The sequence below is a fragment of the Molossus molossus genome, unplaced genomic scaffold (assembly GCF_014108415.1).
Source record: "Molossus molossus isolate mMolMol1 unplaced genomic scaffold, mMolMol1.p scaffold_m16_p_1, whole genome shotgun sequence".
NCBI classification, from domain to species: domain Eukaryota; kingdom Metazoa; phylum Chordata; class Mammalia; order Chiroptera; family Molossidae; genus Molossus; species Molossus molossus.
In genome coordinates, this window is record NW_023425344.1 from 77,952,736 (window position 1) to 77,972,179 (window position 19,444).

Consider the following 19,444-nt stretch of genomic DNA (forward strand, 5'->3'; position numbering starts at 1 on the left):
AGTTTGGTTTTGAATGGGTGCGTTCTGGGAGTCTGTAGGACATTTAAGTAGAAAGAGGTTTAGAAATCACATATTTGGTAGTTTAAGCCAACATAAGAGTTGGAAAATCAAAGAGGTGTTAGTCCATGGTTACAAACCTATAAGACTTACAAGGACTAGAAGATAAGGAAAGACAAAAGCTATCTGGGTGACCATTGTCACAAACATGAGAGTACATTCCCTATTTAATCAGGGTACAAGTTCCAAGTAGGAATGTGGGCCTAATGACATGAGATCTTATTTTTTTTAGAGCAGCCAGAAATCTGAATCTTTATGTGAAACCTGGTTTTTAAGTGTTGGCAATGATTTTTTTTTTTAATACTGAGCAGGCTAAACAAAGCGTGCCTGTGAACCACATTCAGAAAATTGGTAGCCAATCTGTTAAATGAGACTATGGAGTGAGAAAGGAGCTACAGATAGAACCAGAATTTTAGAACACAAAAACATACTAATAAATAATTATGAGCTCCTCTAAATGTTTAACTTGAGAACATTGGGCAGTCATCACAAATTTCATTATGTTAAGCCTAATTCTGATACCTCATTAAGTTTGAGAGTACTCTGCAGCAAGTTGGGAGTGGGGAAGTGTGGGAATAGAGCAATACCTGTGAGTAGACTTGGCCTTCTGGATCATAGGTTCTGCATCCCCAGTGGGGGGTTGAAAATGTATATTTTTTAAGTTACATTTTTGCCCTGGCCAGTTTGGCTCGGGGGTTAGAGCTTCAGCCCTGGTCGGAGTCATGCAGGAGGCAACCAGTCGGTGTGTCTCTCTCTCATTGATGTTTCTCTCTCCCCTTTCCTTTCTCTCTAACCATTAGTGGAAAAAAATCCTGGGGTGAGGATTAACAAGAACAACAAAAAGTTACATTGTTGCTGATGGGTGGGTGAAAGTAGGTTTACAGTTGTGAGTACACAAAACAATTCATTCTTATTATTTATTCCTTATTGTATTTTCCATATTAAAACTGTAAACCTACTTTTGCCCCATTCTGTATGTAGTTAGGTCTGCGATGGTTGTGCTTTGCTGAACATGTACAGATGTTTTTTTCTTGTGATTATTCCTGAACAGTACAGTGTAACAACTGTTCACACAGTGTTTATATTGTACTAGGTATTAAAAGTAATCTAAAGATTATTTAAAGTATATAGGAGGATGTGCATTGGTTATATGCAGATACTATCTCATTTTATATAAGGGACTTGAGTACCCTTGGATTTTGGTGTCTGCAGGGTGTCCTGGAACTAATCCTCTGTGGATACCAAGGGACAACTGTATATTAATTTCCAGCTAGGAAAACCAAACATAAACTAATTTTAAAACATGACTTGAAAGGTATCTAAAAGCAGAATCAACTTATCATTTATAGTCATTTCAACTTGCATTTTGATTGATTTCAAAAGTATAGGAAAAGTTTAAAATGTTTTTTGTTTTTGTTTAATTCCTTATTCACCCCCTTCCAAGTAATACATGAATATCAAAGACTCTAGAAAGGTGACTGCAGAGGCATTGTAGTCTGAATCTCCTCATAAAAACAGGTGAAGCATCTAGGATAGAAAAAAAACACTAATGACAATATGCTCAGATCATAGCTACAACATAACTAAATGAAAAAGAATTCTTATAAAGCTCAAAATATGAGTGGGTGTAGAAAGAAATAGTGGGAAGACAACATAGCATCTGAAGGCTATAAGAATGGGAGGACCCAAAACTGCTAACAGGTATTCTCTGGAAAGCAAGGAAGACTAATGTGAAATCAGCAAAACTGTCAGACTATAATTTCAGGCTGGGTACAAAGGGATGAGCAGGAAAATCTGACAGTGTTAGAAAGGTGTATGGGGTTGGGGAGCAGGCTATGAATTCTCAAAAATTCAACGTGAACTCCCTTCTTGGACAAAGCCCAACAGTAAGGAGAAACTTCTGGGAGGAGAATTCAAATTTATCAGGACATGGACAACAGAGACAAAGGAAAAAAATGAAATAGGTCCAGATAAACATGGGAGAGAAGAAACAGAGCTCAGAAATAACAAGAAAACAGAAAAGGAAGCTCTAGAACCGCGAGACTAGATAATTCACCCCTCCCTCTTAAATGTACAGAATAACTTATTTAGCCTAAAAATATACCACAAAGTAGGATTATAGTTGAGTCCTATTAAAAGTTGTTATAATAAAAATGAATATGAAGCAGAGCAAAAAAAGATGAAAAGTATAGCCCAGTATTTCAAAATGAGAAACTTTTTAAATGATAGACAATGAAAAGAACAAACAACAACAAAAAACCTCATAAAGTGATTGGAGAAAAGATCGGAAGAGGAGTGACAGAATTCAAACAGAATATATAGCCCTGGCCGGTTTGGCTCAGCGGTTAGAGCGTCCGCCTGCGGTCTAGAGAGACCCGGGTTCGGTTCCCGCTAAGGGCATGTACCTTGGTTGCAGTTTGTCCCCGGCCCTGGTTGGTCGTGCGGGTGGCAGCCACTCGATGTGTCCCTTTCACATCGAAGTTTCCCTCTCTCTCTCTTCCTCTCTCTCCCTCCCACTCTGTCTGTATAAAAAATGGAAAAATGTCCTCGGGTGAGGATTAAAAAATAAATAAATAAAAATAATAATAAAAAAACCCAGAATATATAATATAACAAATACACAAATATACTCAACATCACACTGGCAGTCCAAGCTGTGCAATAAGGGAAGAAATGGAAATAAAAAGAAGTAAAACTGTTCTCAAATGACATGATTGTCTTTGTAAAAAATCCCCCAAAACCAACAACAACAAAAATTCTTATGAAACATAAGTGAGCCTGGCCAGTGTGGCTCTGTGATTGAGCATGGACCCGTGTACCAGGAGGTCACCAATTCAATTCCTGGTAATATAACAAATACACAAATATACTCAACATCACACTGGCAGTCCAAGCTGTGCAATAAGGGAAGAAATGGAGATAAAAAGAAGTAAAACTGTTCTCAAATGACATGATTGTCTTTGTAAAAAATCCCCCAAAACCAACAACAACAAAAATTCTTATGAAACATAAGTGAGCCTGGCCGGTGTGGCTCTGTGATTGAGCATGGACCCGTGTATCAGGAGGTCACCAGTTCAATTCCTGGTCGGGGCACATGCCCAGGTTGTGGGCCAAATCACCAGTGGGGAACATGCAGGAGGTGGCCAATTGATGTTCTCTCTCATCGATGTTTCTCTCTATATATTCTTCTTCCTTCTTCTCTCTCTAAAATTAATAAAGAAAAAAATTAAAAAGCTAGTAAGTGATTATAACAAGGTCAAAGGATACAAGTTTAACATACAAAAGTCAATTGATTTCCTATCTACCATCAGTGAACAATTGAAACTTGAAATGTAAAATAAATTAGAACCCAAAATAGAAATACCTAGGTATAAATCTAACAAAACATATATAGGATCTATATGAAGGAAACTACAAACTCTGAAATAAAGATCTAAATAAACATGTTCTATATTCGTGGGTGGGAAGACTTCATATAGACATAGTGCACTCTGTGCCCAGGTCTTGGTTTTTAATACCATTCTTCAATAAGAGAAACCAGAGCTTCTTGGAGAAATAATAAGATGAAAATGGAGCATTTTGTAGTGCCGGAAATTAAGAGTACACACACACAGATGGGATATGTCAAAGGAACACAGGAACCAATTGAAAGAACTCCCAACGGCCTGTAACAACTGTAAAAACATTAAATAAAGTAGTATTGAGTTATAACCCAAAATATAAAATACTAATGAATCCATACTCAAATAAAGGATAAGTAAATGGGGGAAGAAGAGACAAATCTCTCATGTAGAGGAATTCCAAATAATTTATGTATAGAGACACTCCCCCCTTAAGGAGGAGGAATATAACTCCCTAATCCTTAATATTGGCTGCACATAGTACTTCCTTGCAAAGAGTATAGTATAAAAATGTGAAAAAAGAGTAACTTTACAGCCCTGGCCAGTTTTCTCAGCGGTTAGAGCGTCGGCCCACAGACCAGAGAGACCTGGGTTCAGTTCCCGCTAGGGGCACATGCCTTGGTTGCAGTTTGTTCCTGGCCCCTGTTGGAGTCATGCAGGTGGCCACCAATCAATGTGTCTTGCTCACATCGATGTTTTTCTCTCTCTCTCTCTCTTCCTTCCTCTCTCCCTCCCGCTCTATCTGAAGATAAATGCAAAGATGTCCTCAGGTGAGGATATGAATTAAAAAAAAAAGAGTAACTTTATACTGGAGAAAGCTGACAATACTGCTTAGCCAGGTGATCAAGGTCAACATCAAGTTGATAATATGTACCTTTGAAAGGATATGATGAAAATGGCACCTCTGTAGTCTTCCTCCCCCAACCATATAAGCCCAGTCAAATAAGCCCAGTCAAATCATGGCAAAAACATTCCACAATTCCAGTAGAAGTCATAACCAAGAGGCACTTAAGAATATATGACAACTAAATGTAGTAGTATGTTCTAGATGGGATCTTGGAACAGAAAAAAAAAGCATTAGGTAAGAACTAAGGAAATCTAAATAATGTATGGGTTTTAGTTAATATAGTGATATTGGTTTCTTATTATTAATGAATCTACTACACTAATGTAAGATATTAAAATATGGGGCCTTGCAGACACCGTCGTACCGGAACCGCTCGAGCCCAACCATGGTGAACCCCATCGTGTACTTCGACATCGCTGTCAGTGGCGATCCCTTGGGCCATGTCACCTTCGAGCTGTTTGCGGACAAAGTTCCAAAGACAGCAGAAAACTTTCGTGTTCTGAGCACTGGGGAGAAAGGATTTGGTTATAAAGGTTCCTCCTTTCACAGAATTATTCCAGGATTTATGTGCCAGGGTGGTGACTTCACACGCCATAATGACACAGGTGGCAAGTCCATCTATGGGGAGAAATTTGATGATGAGAATTTCATCCTGAAGCACACAGGTCCTGGCATCTTGTCCATGGCAAATGCTGGACCCAACACAAACGGTTCCTAGTTTTTCATCTGCACTGCCAAGACTGAGTGGTGGGATGGCAAGCATGTGGTCTTGGGCCAGGTGAAAGATGGCACGGATGTTGTGACAACTATGGAGAGCTTTGGGTCCAGGAATGGGAAGACTGGCAAAAAGGTCACCATTGCTGACTGTGGACAACTCTCATAAATTTGACTTGTGTTTTATCTTAACTACCAGACCATTTCTTCTGTAGCTCAGGAGAGCCACCCCTTCACCCCCATCTGCTTGGAATGTCTGTAATATTCATGCTCTTGCCGCAGTTTGTTGAGTTCCATGTTTTCTTTACTCTTTCCAAGTCTAGCTGGATTGCAGAGTTGAGTTTATGAATAGGAAATAAAAACTAAACAATTGTCAAAAAATAAAAATAAAATATGGGACATGTCTGGACTATCTTTATAAATGAAATTATTCTGATCAAAATTTAAATTTTATTTTATTTACAAAACAAAAGAGAAAGAGAGCCATCTGTTCTCTCCTTTAAATGCTAGAAATTCAGTTTTGTGTGACTAAAGATAATATAAAGTTAGAGTCCTCTTAGGGTGGCTGTTATTGACCCATAAGACCCATTGACTGTTATTGACCCATAAGGTATTTTTGGTTGTTGGAAAAAATCACTATCTTTTCTAGAGAGTCTTTGATTACAACTGTTTTAAACCTAAGTCTGAAGTTGACTCTTGTTAAGGAAAGACATTTAGTGAGTATTTATTTCCTCAAACAGAATTCTTAAACAATACTTTTAAAATAATATGTGTATTCTATAACTTTGCCATGGTATAAAATATTTCATCACATCATAGGAATATTCCTAACCTAACACACTTTTTAGTAGCATTCCTTAAAAATGCTCATTCCCTCACTGAATTTAAACTAATATTTTATTGAGACCACTTAAGGATAACTTGAAGTGCCCCTCTAAAATATTTTTTTCATTGATTCTTTCTAAGAACAGAGTAAAGTGGCTTTGATGCTATAAAGACTTTTTATTCCTGTATTGCTATCATACATCCTGATTTACTGCATCTATATCTAGTTAGATAATACATTTTCTTCCACCTTTAGTGGGGTGAAATTCATTTATCTTCTAATCAAGGAAAATGAGTTAACTCCTAATAACCTCTGATACTTTACAACAACTGTACTTTGGAATTAGTCATCCATCTTTATTTCATAGTCTCTTATTTATCATTGCAATATAGTAGTACAGCAGTATTCTACAGTGACATGTACTACCAGTGGAATTTCATTGTAATAGCATTGTTTTAAAATCTATTATTTGATTTTGACCTGGCTAGCACAGATCAATATTTTCCCCTGTAATTTCAGCCAGGCACATCTAACCACAACAGTCAAGTGCTCTGTTAGCTTCCTTACAAAATTGTGATGGGCTTATCAAAGAACATACCAATTAATAATTCGATGTCATCCATAAAGGATCAATTTTTCCATTTTTTATCTCAAATATTTTTAAGTAAAGGAGAATATTGGGTCTAGATTTCAAGGTTTGTTTTTCTGTACTCCTTAAATAATTTTACTGAACCTGAGTCTCATTTTTCTAATATGTAAAATGATTGTTATGAGGATATACTACAAAAAAATGTAGTGCTTAGCATAGTAGTCATTCTAAGTGATTACATAGTAATCATTCCACAGAGGCAGCTCTTGTTATTTTTGTTATGTGCAGTGCTCTGTGTTGCTTCAGATGCTATGTGAAATAGCTGTGTCTTGGGAGGTAACCCACATATATTGTACAAGGTTTGCTCTGCTTGATTAACAAAGCAGCAGAGAGAATGCCTCTTCTTTGGTACCCAACATTCACTGAATATGGAGAGTGTTTGGCATTAATCCTAAGTCTTTCAAGTGTCTTTGTAAATAGAAAAAGTTATAAGCAAAATATAAAAGGATGATGTTATTTATCGCTAACAGAAGCAGCCGTATTTTAGCAATCTGTATTGAAACTAGTTGAAATGACTAATACAGTGACTTATAGGAGCTTTCCGGTGGAAAGCTAATGCACAAGTGAAATAGTATTTATTAGGCAATAGTGATATGCCTTTTATTGGTTGGACTCTGGTACCTGACAACAAATGGTACTTTTACCCGAGAGACACGTGTCATGCACCACTTAGTCTAACCACAAGCATTAAACGTCTATGTAACTGTAAGCCACAAATGAAAATACAAAAGACAGTTCTCATAGAATCACATAAGATTCAAACTACTTCTTAATTTAAATATATAAGAATGTAAAGTTTAAGTGACTATAATGGTTTTATATCCCTATGTATGTAACGCAGAAATTGTGGAAACACATATAATCTATTCAAATGTAAAGCAATGAAGGACTTTTACATCACCTTGTATTTATAATACCTACTATTCATAAAATCTTACATTTCCTCACCAAATATATTTTTCTAAGAATGGCCTTGCCTATTTACCCCAGAAAAACATACTGTTTATAACTTGAATGTGATAGTCACAACCAAACATTTTCTTTTTGTATAGGTACTTTGGCCATAATTTATACACAAAACTTATGCCAGCAAGTGCAGTTCTGATCTCAATAGATAATAAACATGAACAATGTTCAACTTCCAGTTTTTTATGTAAACTTTGCAGATTTAAAATCTTATATTTCATTTTGTGGCCCTACTGAGTTGGCTATCTTTTACTTGGGTTGCCTAAACTTAAGGTTAAGATTCCACAAAAGCATTTTGAGAATGATGAGGGTAAATTTAAGAACCCATTTTATAATGAAACATGGCGTTAAGTATTTTCAAGTTCATCCATACAGCTTTTCACCAAGTACTTTATTTCCCCTTTGCCAAAACCCACCCCACATGCCACCCATACCACCTCATTTTAGTAAGTTTCGTCCATATCAGGTCTCTTGCAGGAGTTTGCAAGGATAAATAAGTGTTGGTTCAGTTAGTGTGGCCATAGCCATACTAAGGTATTGGCTTTGATTCTAGATATGTTTCCTAACTAATTTTCTGTAGCAAAAGTGCTAAGGACTGGAATTCCCCCTCTGAATCTCTTTCTAAAAATGGGGTTCAGAAAGCACAGGGAATTCCATCCAGTCCATTTGGGGACTCAGACAACTAACTGTGTCTTGTCATAGATATAGCTAGAGGCCTACTATGATACACATAATCAACTGGCCTTCTAGCGTGTTAATAATAGGCAATGCTGATTTACTATAACCCAATACAGTTTCACACATAAGGAGAATCATTAAGGTTTCAGAAATGAAAGTTCTATCTGCTCTAACAGTATTTTGAAGTGATCAGTAGTGGTACAACTTAAAAATTTTAAATTTAATCCCTAAAATTCAAAGTGATTTCTTTTAATACCACGCACATACCTAGTATTAAAAAATTGAAAGATGAGCCCTGGCCGGTTTGGCTCAGCGGTTAGAGCGTCGGCCTGCAGTCCTGAGAGACCCGGGTTCGGTTCCCGCTAAGGGCACGTACTTCGGTTGCAGTTTGTCCCCGGCCCTGGTTGGTCGTGCGGGTGGCAGCCACTCGATGTGTCCCTTTCACGTCGATGTTTCTCTCTTTCTCTCCCTTCCTCTCTCTCCCTCCCACTCTATCTGTACAAAAAATATCCTCGGGTGAGGATTAAAAAATAAATAAATAAATAAATAAATAAAGCCAGAATCCTCTTTAAAAAAAAAAAAAAAAAAAAATTGAAAGATGAGCATGCAAAACGAAATAAAATTTAATTAAGTTTAGCTGAGTTTGGGAATCCTCACTACCCTCCCACATAAAGCGGTAAAACATGATGACAGGCATTTAATATCATAGGCGTGATTATTATTGAGCAGAAAATATCACCACCATTTATTTTCTGACATATCCCTAGTTATTTCTGAATTTACAAGAAGATACACTGGTTTAATTTAGCTCTGAAAATTTTCTTGATTTTCCTTATTGAGTAAAAAAAAATTGAAGTGTGAAAGACTGAAAACTATAGCCCACCAATGTTTAATCATTAATAGTGAGCCCTTTGGTGAACTTAGGTCCTGATTTTGGAGTTTGGAATCTGACCTTTCCCCAAAGATAAACATTATCATTGCAGGTTCTAAGGAGGGACATTCCCTCTCTGCCATCAGGAGAGTCCACATCTTAGTGACTCCTTGCTGGGTGCTGAATGCATTAGAGGGTGGCTGGTCAATATGATTCTTCTTGCTGTGCTTTTTCTCTGCTTTATTTCCTCATATTCGGCTTCTGTTAAAGGTAAGTTGGTGTTGCCTTTTGCCAAACTTTAGTTTTAATCACTGAGGGGAAAGTGTGTGTGTCTGTATGAATAAAGAGTGTCTAACTAAACCATCTTCAAAACCATGTAACTATGGAATGTTTGTGAAGGCATGACTGGGTTAGAATGAGAACCAAGTTCAGATTCCTCCATACATTAAGAAAACAGAGGTTTCTTTTAGTTTCAGTTCTCAGATTAGCGTGCTTCTTGCTTCAATTTCTCATTCAGGGTTGATTTTTAAAAGGGAGAAAAAGATGCCAGCTATTGTTACCTGCTGCTGCTGGTCCCTCACTGAATGCAGCTCCTTCATTTGAATTGTAAAAGAGGATTTAAAAAAAAAACAAAAACCCTTCTTAAATTTTCTTCTAGTTGCTTAGCAATGTGACATCAAGAAGAATTAGACCCAATAAAACACATTTAACTTACCAAAGAATTATGAATGAAATGGTAAAGCATGTATTTAATTTCACTACTCTTTAGAAGTGATCAAATCATCATAGTTGGTGAATTACAGAAAGTAAAACTACGTGATATAGGTTTAAGAAGATTAGTTATCTTGGGAAAAATAGTGTTGCTTGTTATCGTTTCTACTTTAAGATAAATTTTACTTTTAAAAACACCTATGACTTGAGACCTTTGAGAGAAGAAGACATTTTATGAATTGCAGTTTCAAAGAAAAGTATAAATTGTATGGAAGCTACAAAAAGTGTGGAATCTAGTTCATGCACTCCTTGGATTTGTAAATGTTGCACCTGTAAAATTACTACTTTTTTAGAGTCTCATAAGAGGGTGCACTCTCAAAGCTAATTGAGCTAACACATAACTTAGCATGATAAGGTCCAATTTTAATAACTAAGTACTCTGAGTAATTGATAGAAAACAGTGCATTTGTAAACTTCTAAAACCCTTTTGGGATAACTGTGGCTTTTGATGGTAAAGTGAAGTTTTTCTCAAGATTTCTTGCATGGAAAATTTCCACATGAGGAAAAGGCAGTCTTTGCAATTGGAACAATAAGCGGAGGGCTATATTTAAATGATTTTCCATTAGCAAATGACACTTTATGATTTTGAATTAAAGACAGCATTTCTCACCAGTGCCTAAAATGTTTGATATTTAAAGATACAGTCTTTACATGGATGAAAAAAATTTTCAGAAAAAAGTAAAGATTTGTAAATTATATCTGACTGAGAATTGTTACATAGAGAGCTTACTATTTTATCATCTGTCAAATAAACTCTTGTGTATTTGAAATGAGTAATTTTTTACAACATAGTATCAAACCTAAACCTAATATTATGATTATTTTGAGAAAAAATAATTGAGATATAGTAGTTATTCTCTTTTTCCCCACCCTATAAATAAGAAAATTAGATAACTTGATATTTTCAAATATATGCACTTATAAAGATTTAAAAATACACTCAGGCAACAATAACATGCAGGTTTAGAAGATGACAGATAGCTACAGTTTGTTGTGTACAAGTTCCATGGTAAATCCAGATTTTTAGAAACTGAAAATTATGCTACTTAGGGACCATTTTTGAGATAAGATTACAAAAACATCTTACTTTTGCAAATGTTACTGAAAGAAAGATTTGCCATCTGTACACATTGCTCGGGTCCCCGTCCAAGACCTTGAAATGAGCCCGGGCACGTGAAGGCCCCGGAGCTTACATGTCGTTAGCTTCGTGGCACGAGCTGCTGAGGCCAGATATCAGAAATAAAAAGCACAGGACTTGATGGCTCTCTCGCTTCCTAGATGTGATCACTTTTTGCATTATAGTACCTTGATTTAATAATGAACTCCTTGCTCTCTGTAATGATTTACATGTAACATGCAAACTACTTGTGAAGAATTTACTTTAAAATTGGAGCATTATACATTTTTGGAATCCTAGGCATCACCTCAAAACTCACCTCAGATTTAATTGTCAATACAGCTGGTTAGCAGATCCCCGGATTTGGAAAGATTTTGAGTGCAGGTTGGACTGTGAAGAGAATGGAGGAGGGGATTCTGATTAATATAGGAGAGGGTCTACTTAGAAGACACATGCTAAGTGTGAACTTTCTGGAAACTCAGGTTTTCCCTACTTTTCCTGAGACATGTTTTGTAATGGTGGATCTATTCTCAGTGCCTTCTTCAGATTTTCTTTATAGCACGTTTACTTTCGATAACCCGCACATAAACTTTCTGTTTAATCTTGTCGCCTCCAAACCTGAACTGTTTCCTCACTTCCCATCTTCCTCTCAGTCCCTGGCCTAATGCATACTTTTTTAACTCATTCACATTAATCATCTTCCCTTTTTCCCCTTCTCTTTCATCCCACGCCTACTTCCAGCCCTACAGTTTCCTGTTGGGATCCTAAATCCCATGACCTATCATCATTATCGCTATTACATGTCTCTTCAAACCTCACCTTTAATTCTTCTCTACTTTGTCTTCTTGCATAAGCCCATTAAATGTGCTATTGGATTCATCTAAGTATGATAGAAGATTATTTTAAGATATTTCCTAAAAGGTTTGAAACTATGTTTTGTTGCTTTTAAGTCACTTAAAAATCTAGATGCACTTGAAGGGGAGCATTGAAGAGGTACTGACTCTTTCTCTTCTGGTTTTATCTAACATCAGCTTCAAAAAAATGCCATTCTGCATACTCTAAAAAGCAACACCTTAAGAAAAAATATAAGTCAACCATATAAATAGAATATGTCCCCATTGCCCAGTGTTGCCAGATCTCTGAACAAATAAACAGAAATGTTTATCAAAGAGGCAAGGATAACAGGGACAGCTACAGCACAGTCCACTTATTTGAACCATTTGAGGTTTATCTCCTGTTGAAAGAGGTAGAAAAAGGCTCTAGGAGAACAAGACATTCTTCCCTGTGCTTTATTACTTCTGAGTCATAATAAAAAACTGATCTATTACCTGGGCGGTGTGGCTCAGTGATTGAGCATCGACCCATGCACCAAGAGGTCACCAGTTTGATTCCCAGTCAGGGCATATGCCCAGGTTGTGGGTCCGATACCCAGTAGGGGATATGCAGGAGACAGCCAGTCAATGTTCTCTTTCATCCATGTCTCTCCCTCTCCTTTCCTCTCTTAAAATCAATAAAGAAAAAAACAAAAAAAAAAACCCTGATCTATTATATGTTGTCCCTTTGCACATTCTATTGAACAGTAAAGTAAAAGTAAGAAAAAATGGTTGACATGATAGTTTGGAAAGCTTCAGAACTTTTCATAGTAACTTTGATCAGAAGACACGTTCACGTAGGCCACAGAACTCGGATCTCAGGAAATTTTAAATATCAGATTCTGCATTATATCTGCTGTGTTGAGTTGAACGCAGAGTCAGCTTCTTTCAGCTGCCATATAATGCTTATCTTTCAGAATTACTGTGAGGATTAGATAAGAAAACATGTATTTCCTGTATGCCTTATGTGGAACTTGATAGGTGTTATTAAAATAAGGCCAAAATATCTTTCCTGGTCAGAAAGTCAATGTTTGAACTTGCAGCGTGCCCCCAGTTAAACTGTAGAAGAGGTGGATGTAGGAGAGGCTGGAGGGGTCACAGACTTCATCTCCTCCAAGGTTTCTCCTAACCTTTTCTGCCTTCTGTACCTGAGGTTCTGCCTGACTTGTTGCTTGGACACAGTCTGTTGTGTGTCCATAGGCTTGGATACCAATTTCCACTCTTCCTTCTCCTGTTTTTTCCAGATTCCTAGTTCTTATTTCCTTATCCTTTTTCTTTGAAGCTTTATCAGATTATATAACTTTGCCACACAGTTACTCGGAGCCAAATTTGAAGTCTATGCAAAGGCCCCCCAGGTCTGCCTGCCACCCGTAGGTACCTGTTTGACCTCATCTCCTTCTGCTGTCTCCCACTTACTCAGTTCCAGCCTCTTTGGCCTCCCTGCTGTTCCTCCATTACACCTGCAGCAGCTCTCCTCAGAGCCTTTACCCTTGCTGTTCCTTCTGTGGGCGGTGGGGAGGTTGGAGTGTGGGAATGCTGTTCCCACAGACATCCATGTGGCTGCCTAAAACCTTTGCCCAGAATGTTACCTTCTCACACAGGTCTTTCTCTCGTTATCTCCATTTCCTTTTCTGTTTCATTTTTCTTTATATACGTACTTATATGACTTATAAGTATATAAGCTTATTGCCCGTCTCCTCCTCATAAACTCCATGAAGGCAGACATTTTGTCTGTTTGTTAACTGGTATAGTCTCAGAGCCTAAAAAGGTGCCCACCACCCAGTGGGTGCTCAGTACATCCTTACTGAATGAATGAATAAATTCCTAACTCACTCCCTAGAAATAGGAAAGAGTTCAACCTAAAGGTTTAGATGTTTAAGATATAGGTAAGAGCATGATCTCTAAAGCCAGACTGCCTGGGTTCACATCTGACTCCACCACTATTTGGGTGATCTTGGATAAAATGTGTAACACTTATGTCCTTTGGTTTCTTTATCGATGACATGCAATTAATAGTGGTACATACCCCATTCAGTTTTTGTGAGGATTAAATATATTGATGCACATAAGACTCTTAGTTTATTAGAGACAATGTATTTTGACCATTTTTTCCTCTGGGCAGTAGGTGCTGTAGTAGGTGGTAAAGACTTTTCAGAGGTTTTCTTAATTTTTGACTTTGCAGAGTAATTTTACTTTTTTTCTCAGCTGCCTCACGTCTGACCTACTCATCTCAACCTCCTTTCCTGACCTCCCCTCATATGCATATTTCCTGAGGGGGCGGAGTTACAGTTGCTAATTATTGTTAACTAGGCAATGAAACCTCACTAGCACTGGAGAAAAATGTATACTGATTTTTTTTTTTACCACTCCTGAGAGCTATAGATAGAAAATATCCAAAGAAAAAGTAGGTAGGACTGTAAACTCCCAGTCATCTCTAAGAAAGACTTGATCCTCCTCCCATATGTTTCTTTGGGAAAAATTAAATTGAATTAAAGAATGTGATCTCTTCCATATCAATTTTTTTGGCTCACAATACTGACTTGTATACTATTTGACATTAAATGGCCCTTGTCAAAGAAAGCCTGTGCTAAGATGTTATGTAGTAAAATATCATTTTCTTGAGAAACAGTTCATTTAAAGTTACATATGTATAACCTTGAAATGTCTTTTATACTAAAAGTTTACTAATTAAATTAACAGAGTAAATTGCATTGAAGGGATATTCTTTTTTTTTTTTTTTTTTTAATCCTCACCCGAGGATATTTTTTTCCCATTTATCTTCAGATAGAGTGGGAGGGAGGGAGGAAGAGAGAGAGTGGGAGAGAGAGAGAGAAACATCTATGTGAGAGAGACCCATCAACTGGTTTCCTTCCGCATGACCCAACCAAGGCCTGGGCCCGAACCACAACCAAGGTATCTGCCCTTGACCAGAATTGAATCCACGACTCTTTGGTCCATGGGCAAACGCTCTAACAGCTGAGCCAAACTGGCCAGGGCAAGAGAAATATTCTTTAAATATTCAAAATATCCAATTTAAGGAACTGTCTTCTGATCCCTAAAATAACTTTGGCAATGACCCATTGAATTTAATTACAAATGGTTTTTATTAATTATATAAAGCAATCCCAGGGTTGAACCCCTCTTGAAATCATATTTATTATACATTAGTAAAGCTGGAGTGGGATGAGGGAGAAATTATATTTATATCATTTAAAGCAATACAGTGACATTTCTTTAACAATATTTTATAGTTCAACCAGGGCGATATTTAGAGAATCTGATTATTAATTAGGGATACAAACTAAGGTTTATGGAATGTAAGTTTATTTGTTTATTGTTTTTGTTGTTCAGGGCAATGATTTTAACAGATGGAGAAGTAGAACCATCTTTCACTTAGCAAATATTCACTAAGCTCCCATTGGGCACCACTATGTTGGATGAGAATGCAGCGATGTCAACACAACACAGGCCTGGCTTGATGGATGCCTTACAACTAAGACTTGACTTGTGTCCCTATTTTTATGCAGGTCACACAACTGGTCTCTCTTTAAATAATGACCGACTGTACAAACTCACATACTCCACTGAAGTTTTTATTAACCAAGGCAAAGGAAAACTCCAAGACAGTGTAGGTTACCGAATTTCATCCAATGTGGACGTCGTCTTACTGTGGAGGAATCCTGATGGTGATGATGACCAACTGATCCAAATCACGGTAGGCATTTTCTACCAGAGATGCAGATATTAGATGCCAACAAGATCATTGAGAAATGTACCATTTGATAGCACTTGTTTTGTGTTCTTTGTTGTATAACCATTTAGTTTGTCTTCCATCACTAAAACATGTACTTCTACAGTTTTTTGGGGTTTTTTTTATCCTCACCCGAGGACATTTTTCCATTTTTTGTTCAGATAGAGTGGGAGGGAGAGTGAGGAAGAGAGAGAGAGAGAGAGAGAGAAACATTGATGTGAAAGGGACACATCGAGTGGTTGTCACCTGCACGACCCAACCAGGGCCAGGGACAAACTGCAACTGAGATACATGCCCTTAGCGGGAACCGAACCCGGGTCTCTGTGGACCGCAGGCCAATGCTCCAACCGCTGAGCCAAACCGGCCAGGGGGTACATCTACAGTTTTGAAGGTTTTGCTAATCAAAAATTATTGGAATCTTTCCAAATTGTTGAAATAGGTAAAAGAAGACATTTGCTGTTGAGTTACTGGCATATGATGTTTAGTTCTGTGTGTCATATTAATAGACACATTAAGTTAGAATCCTAGAAGTCAGGGGTCTAGAATTAATGTCATGTGAAGGACAATTGAGACTACTGTAACTGAAGAAGGAGCTAAATTGAACCTCCCAGTTTTCCTGAGCTTCTTAATATAACAGGTGGAATTACCACTGAGGGAGTAAACCTATTCTGTATTTTTTCTAAGAAAAAAAAAGGTGCTCCTTATCATGGTGAGTTATAACACTTTAGATTTATGGGTTGAGAAAGGAGGTGCAAGTTAGATAGTCTCTGGGTTTCTTTCCAGTTTATTGATATTAGAGATGGAGAGGAAAGGAGAGGGAGAGAGAGAGAGACATCGATGAGAGAGAACATCGATTGGCCGCCTCCTGCATGCCCCCCACTGGGGATCAGGTCCTCAGCCTGGGCATATGCCCTGACCCGGAATGGAACTAGTGACCTCTTGGTGCATGGGTTGACGCTCAGCCACTAAGCCACCCCAGCCGGGCTTTTTCCAGTTTTAATATATGGTGAGTTCATATTTGCTTTACCAATGTAAAGGCAATATAATTCTTTAGTAATGTCAGTTAATCTTTCACATGTCAATGTGAAACAGGTACACAAAACCAAAACTTGTTCCATTGTAACTGATAAGTGGTTGCTGTTATACTTTATAATGAGGTGTCATTGCAATATATTTATCAAGTGATCTTTGCTTCTTCGGATGTCTCTAACAGCTGTTGTGTCTTCCAAGTTGCATCAAAACTTCATCATCTCTCTCTCTGAGCCATTTCTCAATAGAAGAGCATTGTGGAGAAAATATTATGTACCTCTTGTCAGTAATTGCACTTTGCATCTTTAATTTTGTATATGACGATGAAGTACAATGGGGCAGGAATCTTCCAAACAAATGGAACAGAAAGGGAAGAAATCGGACAGATAGCAACAGTTCAAAACTCATGAATGACAATGACATAAAAGAGTCATTTTCTAGTCATAATTATTATAAACCCGAAGCCACAGATTTCTTTAAGTATCCTATTTTTACCTAATTCAAAAACCTAGTTGGTTAATGCCTTCTCCATTCTTTTAAAGTTTGTGGGTAGGTCCTCTGAATCATGAATTGGAAAAACAACAGAAAAAATGATGGCCAACCCTGTTTATTGCTTTACCATTTTATTTTCTAAGAGAATCTGATAAAAATAGATATTGAAAGTTTTCTAATAGGTTTCTTTCCATGTTACCAGATAAAAGATGTAAATGTTGACAATGTGAATCAGAAGAGGGGAGAGAAGAGCATTTTCAAAGGAAAAAATCCAACCAAAATCATAAGAAAAGAAAACTTAGAAGCTTTACAAAGACCTGTGCTCCTCCATCTAGTCCATGGAAAGGTAAAAGTGATTTGGGGTGGGGGGGCCTCACATCTTTTTTCTCCAACTTCATAATTCTCTTCTCTTTAGTAGATATTATTCTTAGGTGATCATGGTGTTGCTACTTTTATGTTAAGTAAAAAATTTTTTAAGAACTAATAAACAGGTTGCAAATTAAATGTTTCAAAAGTAAATCAAGACATTGAGTCATTTATATTTTCTAGCCATCTGTGTTCCCTATTTTATAAAAATCTTTATAGTAGAATCAAGTACTTATTTAGTGATAAGAGATTATTAAAAGGTGCAGTCTTTATTAAATTAAGGAGGATTAGAAAGATATTGTAATGTAAAAGTTCATCACAGATGGATTGAATAAATTCAAGAAAGTGGACAAATTATGAGAATGAAATGATCTAACTTAGATACATGATGTTAACTTATAAGAATATCAGTATCTGTTTAAAGTACAAAATTGAAGCTTTTGAAAGGAGGTGACATTTCTATGGTAGTATTGATTTTTTAAAAAAGCATTTAAAGATCATTTAAAAACTATGACTTTAAAAGGCATTTTATGCATAATGAATGGACACTATAATATCTATTTGAAAATTTGCTCAGAAAATTCTGTAAGTGTGCATTACTTGGGGTTTGATTCTAGTGTATTAAAATCATCTTAATATGTTTAGGATTGAGAAGCAATTGTGATCAGTGAATGATTAGGCATTACATATGTGGGTTTATGAGAAGTATAGATATTACATTGATATGCATAAAAACGCTTTAATAAGGATGAAAGCTCAATTTTAGGAACTAAAGTAGAAAAATAGAAAAGAACCCTTATAGTCAAAACTCTAAACATCTCTAAAATTTCTCTAGATTTAGAAATTCTAGATTCAAAATAAAGATGAAAACAAATATGTTAAAATATAAATTTTAGACATGCAATATATTTCTAATCATGGTACATGTTTTTATAGAAAATACTAGAAAGGAACTCCCAACAAGAATTGTTGTGTGGTCACCTGTCGTATAACCAAATATGAATCGACATCTCAAGAATGTTTCTCTTCCTTCTCCACTTGTTAAAATACTTACCATGCTTCAGGTTTTGCTTGGGGACCATTCTTTGATAAAGCTCACATGCTTCTAGCCAGCTGGAAATAACCAGTCCTTTTTGGAAACCCCTTAGCACTTTGTAGCTGACTCATAGCTCTGATCACTTTCTATTGGTCTTTTGTGTTCATTGCTAGATTATGGGTTTCCGTAGAGAAAATTCCCATTCTTTATATTCCAGCCCTCCCCTCACGTTCATGACTTTCAACTTCCTTCTTCCCCAAAGCACTGACTGACTTGGTGTTCCAAAAAGCCTTTCCCAACTTTCTCTCAAACCTCCTCCTCCCTTGGGTTTATTTCTATGAAAGCATTGATCACAGTCTATTGTAATTCTGTCTTTATTTGTCTGCATTCACATTAAGAGTAGGCTTCTTGTGGGCAGCAGTTATGTTTACCTTTATATATCCCCAAGCTTTGCTCACAGAGGGAATGCAATAAATGTGTGTAAACTAAAGGAATGAGCAAGTAAGGTTATGTGGAGCTAAAATGAGTCGGACTATGAGAAGGGTTGTGCTTATTGTTTGCTTTGTAATAGCTGAAAGTACCAAGCTCTCAGAGCCTGCACTGGCTGAAGGCATTACATGAATTATCTCCTTTGTCCTAGGAAGCTGGTGCTGCTTTATCATTCTCTTGTAATAGATGAGGAAACCAAAATTTGCCTAGGGTCACATAACTGGCAGGTAGTGGAACTGGAATTTAAAACAAAGGGTCTCTTTTTAGAATTTATGCTGCAAACCACTGTTATATTATCTTCTAGCTAAAGCATTTGGGGAAATATCACTTCTTTTGTTGACTTGTAGCATTCCTGTTTCATTCTTCATCATATCTGTTAACTCACTTGATTTTCACATCTCACAACGTTGTTAAAAACATGAAATACTGTTACTGTCTTCTCTGGCCTTCCAATGTGGCAAAACACTTAAGCCCATAAAATATTAATTGCATTTATAGTCTTAATGACAACC

General features: G+C 36.9%; 1 protein-coding gene and 1 pseudogene across 1 annotated transcript in view; both read left to right on the forward strand.

The window, feature by feature from the left end:
* Positions 1-4,690: 4,690 nt before the first annotated feature.
* LOC118641935 lies at positions 4,691-5,218 on the forward strand (annotated as a pseudogene).
* A 3,997-nt stretch (positions 5,219-9,215) lies between these two features.
* LOC118641910 (microsomal triglyceride transfer protein) overlaps positions 9,216-19,444 on the forward strand; it is a 47,161-nt gene continuing 36,932 nt past the window's right edge. The window contains exons 1-3 of the mRNA XM_036279554.1: positions 9,216-9,279; positions 15,297-15,484; positions 17,244-17,387. Of these exons, the coding sequence (XP_036135447.1) occupies positions 9,219-9,279; positions 15,297-15,484; positions 17,244-17,387 (393 nt within the window). The 5' untranslated portion in view covers positions 9,216-9,218. The remainder of the gene's footprint in view (positions 9,280-15,296; positions 15,485-17,243; positions 17,388-19,444) is intronic.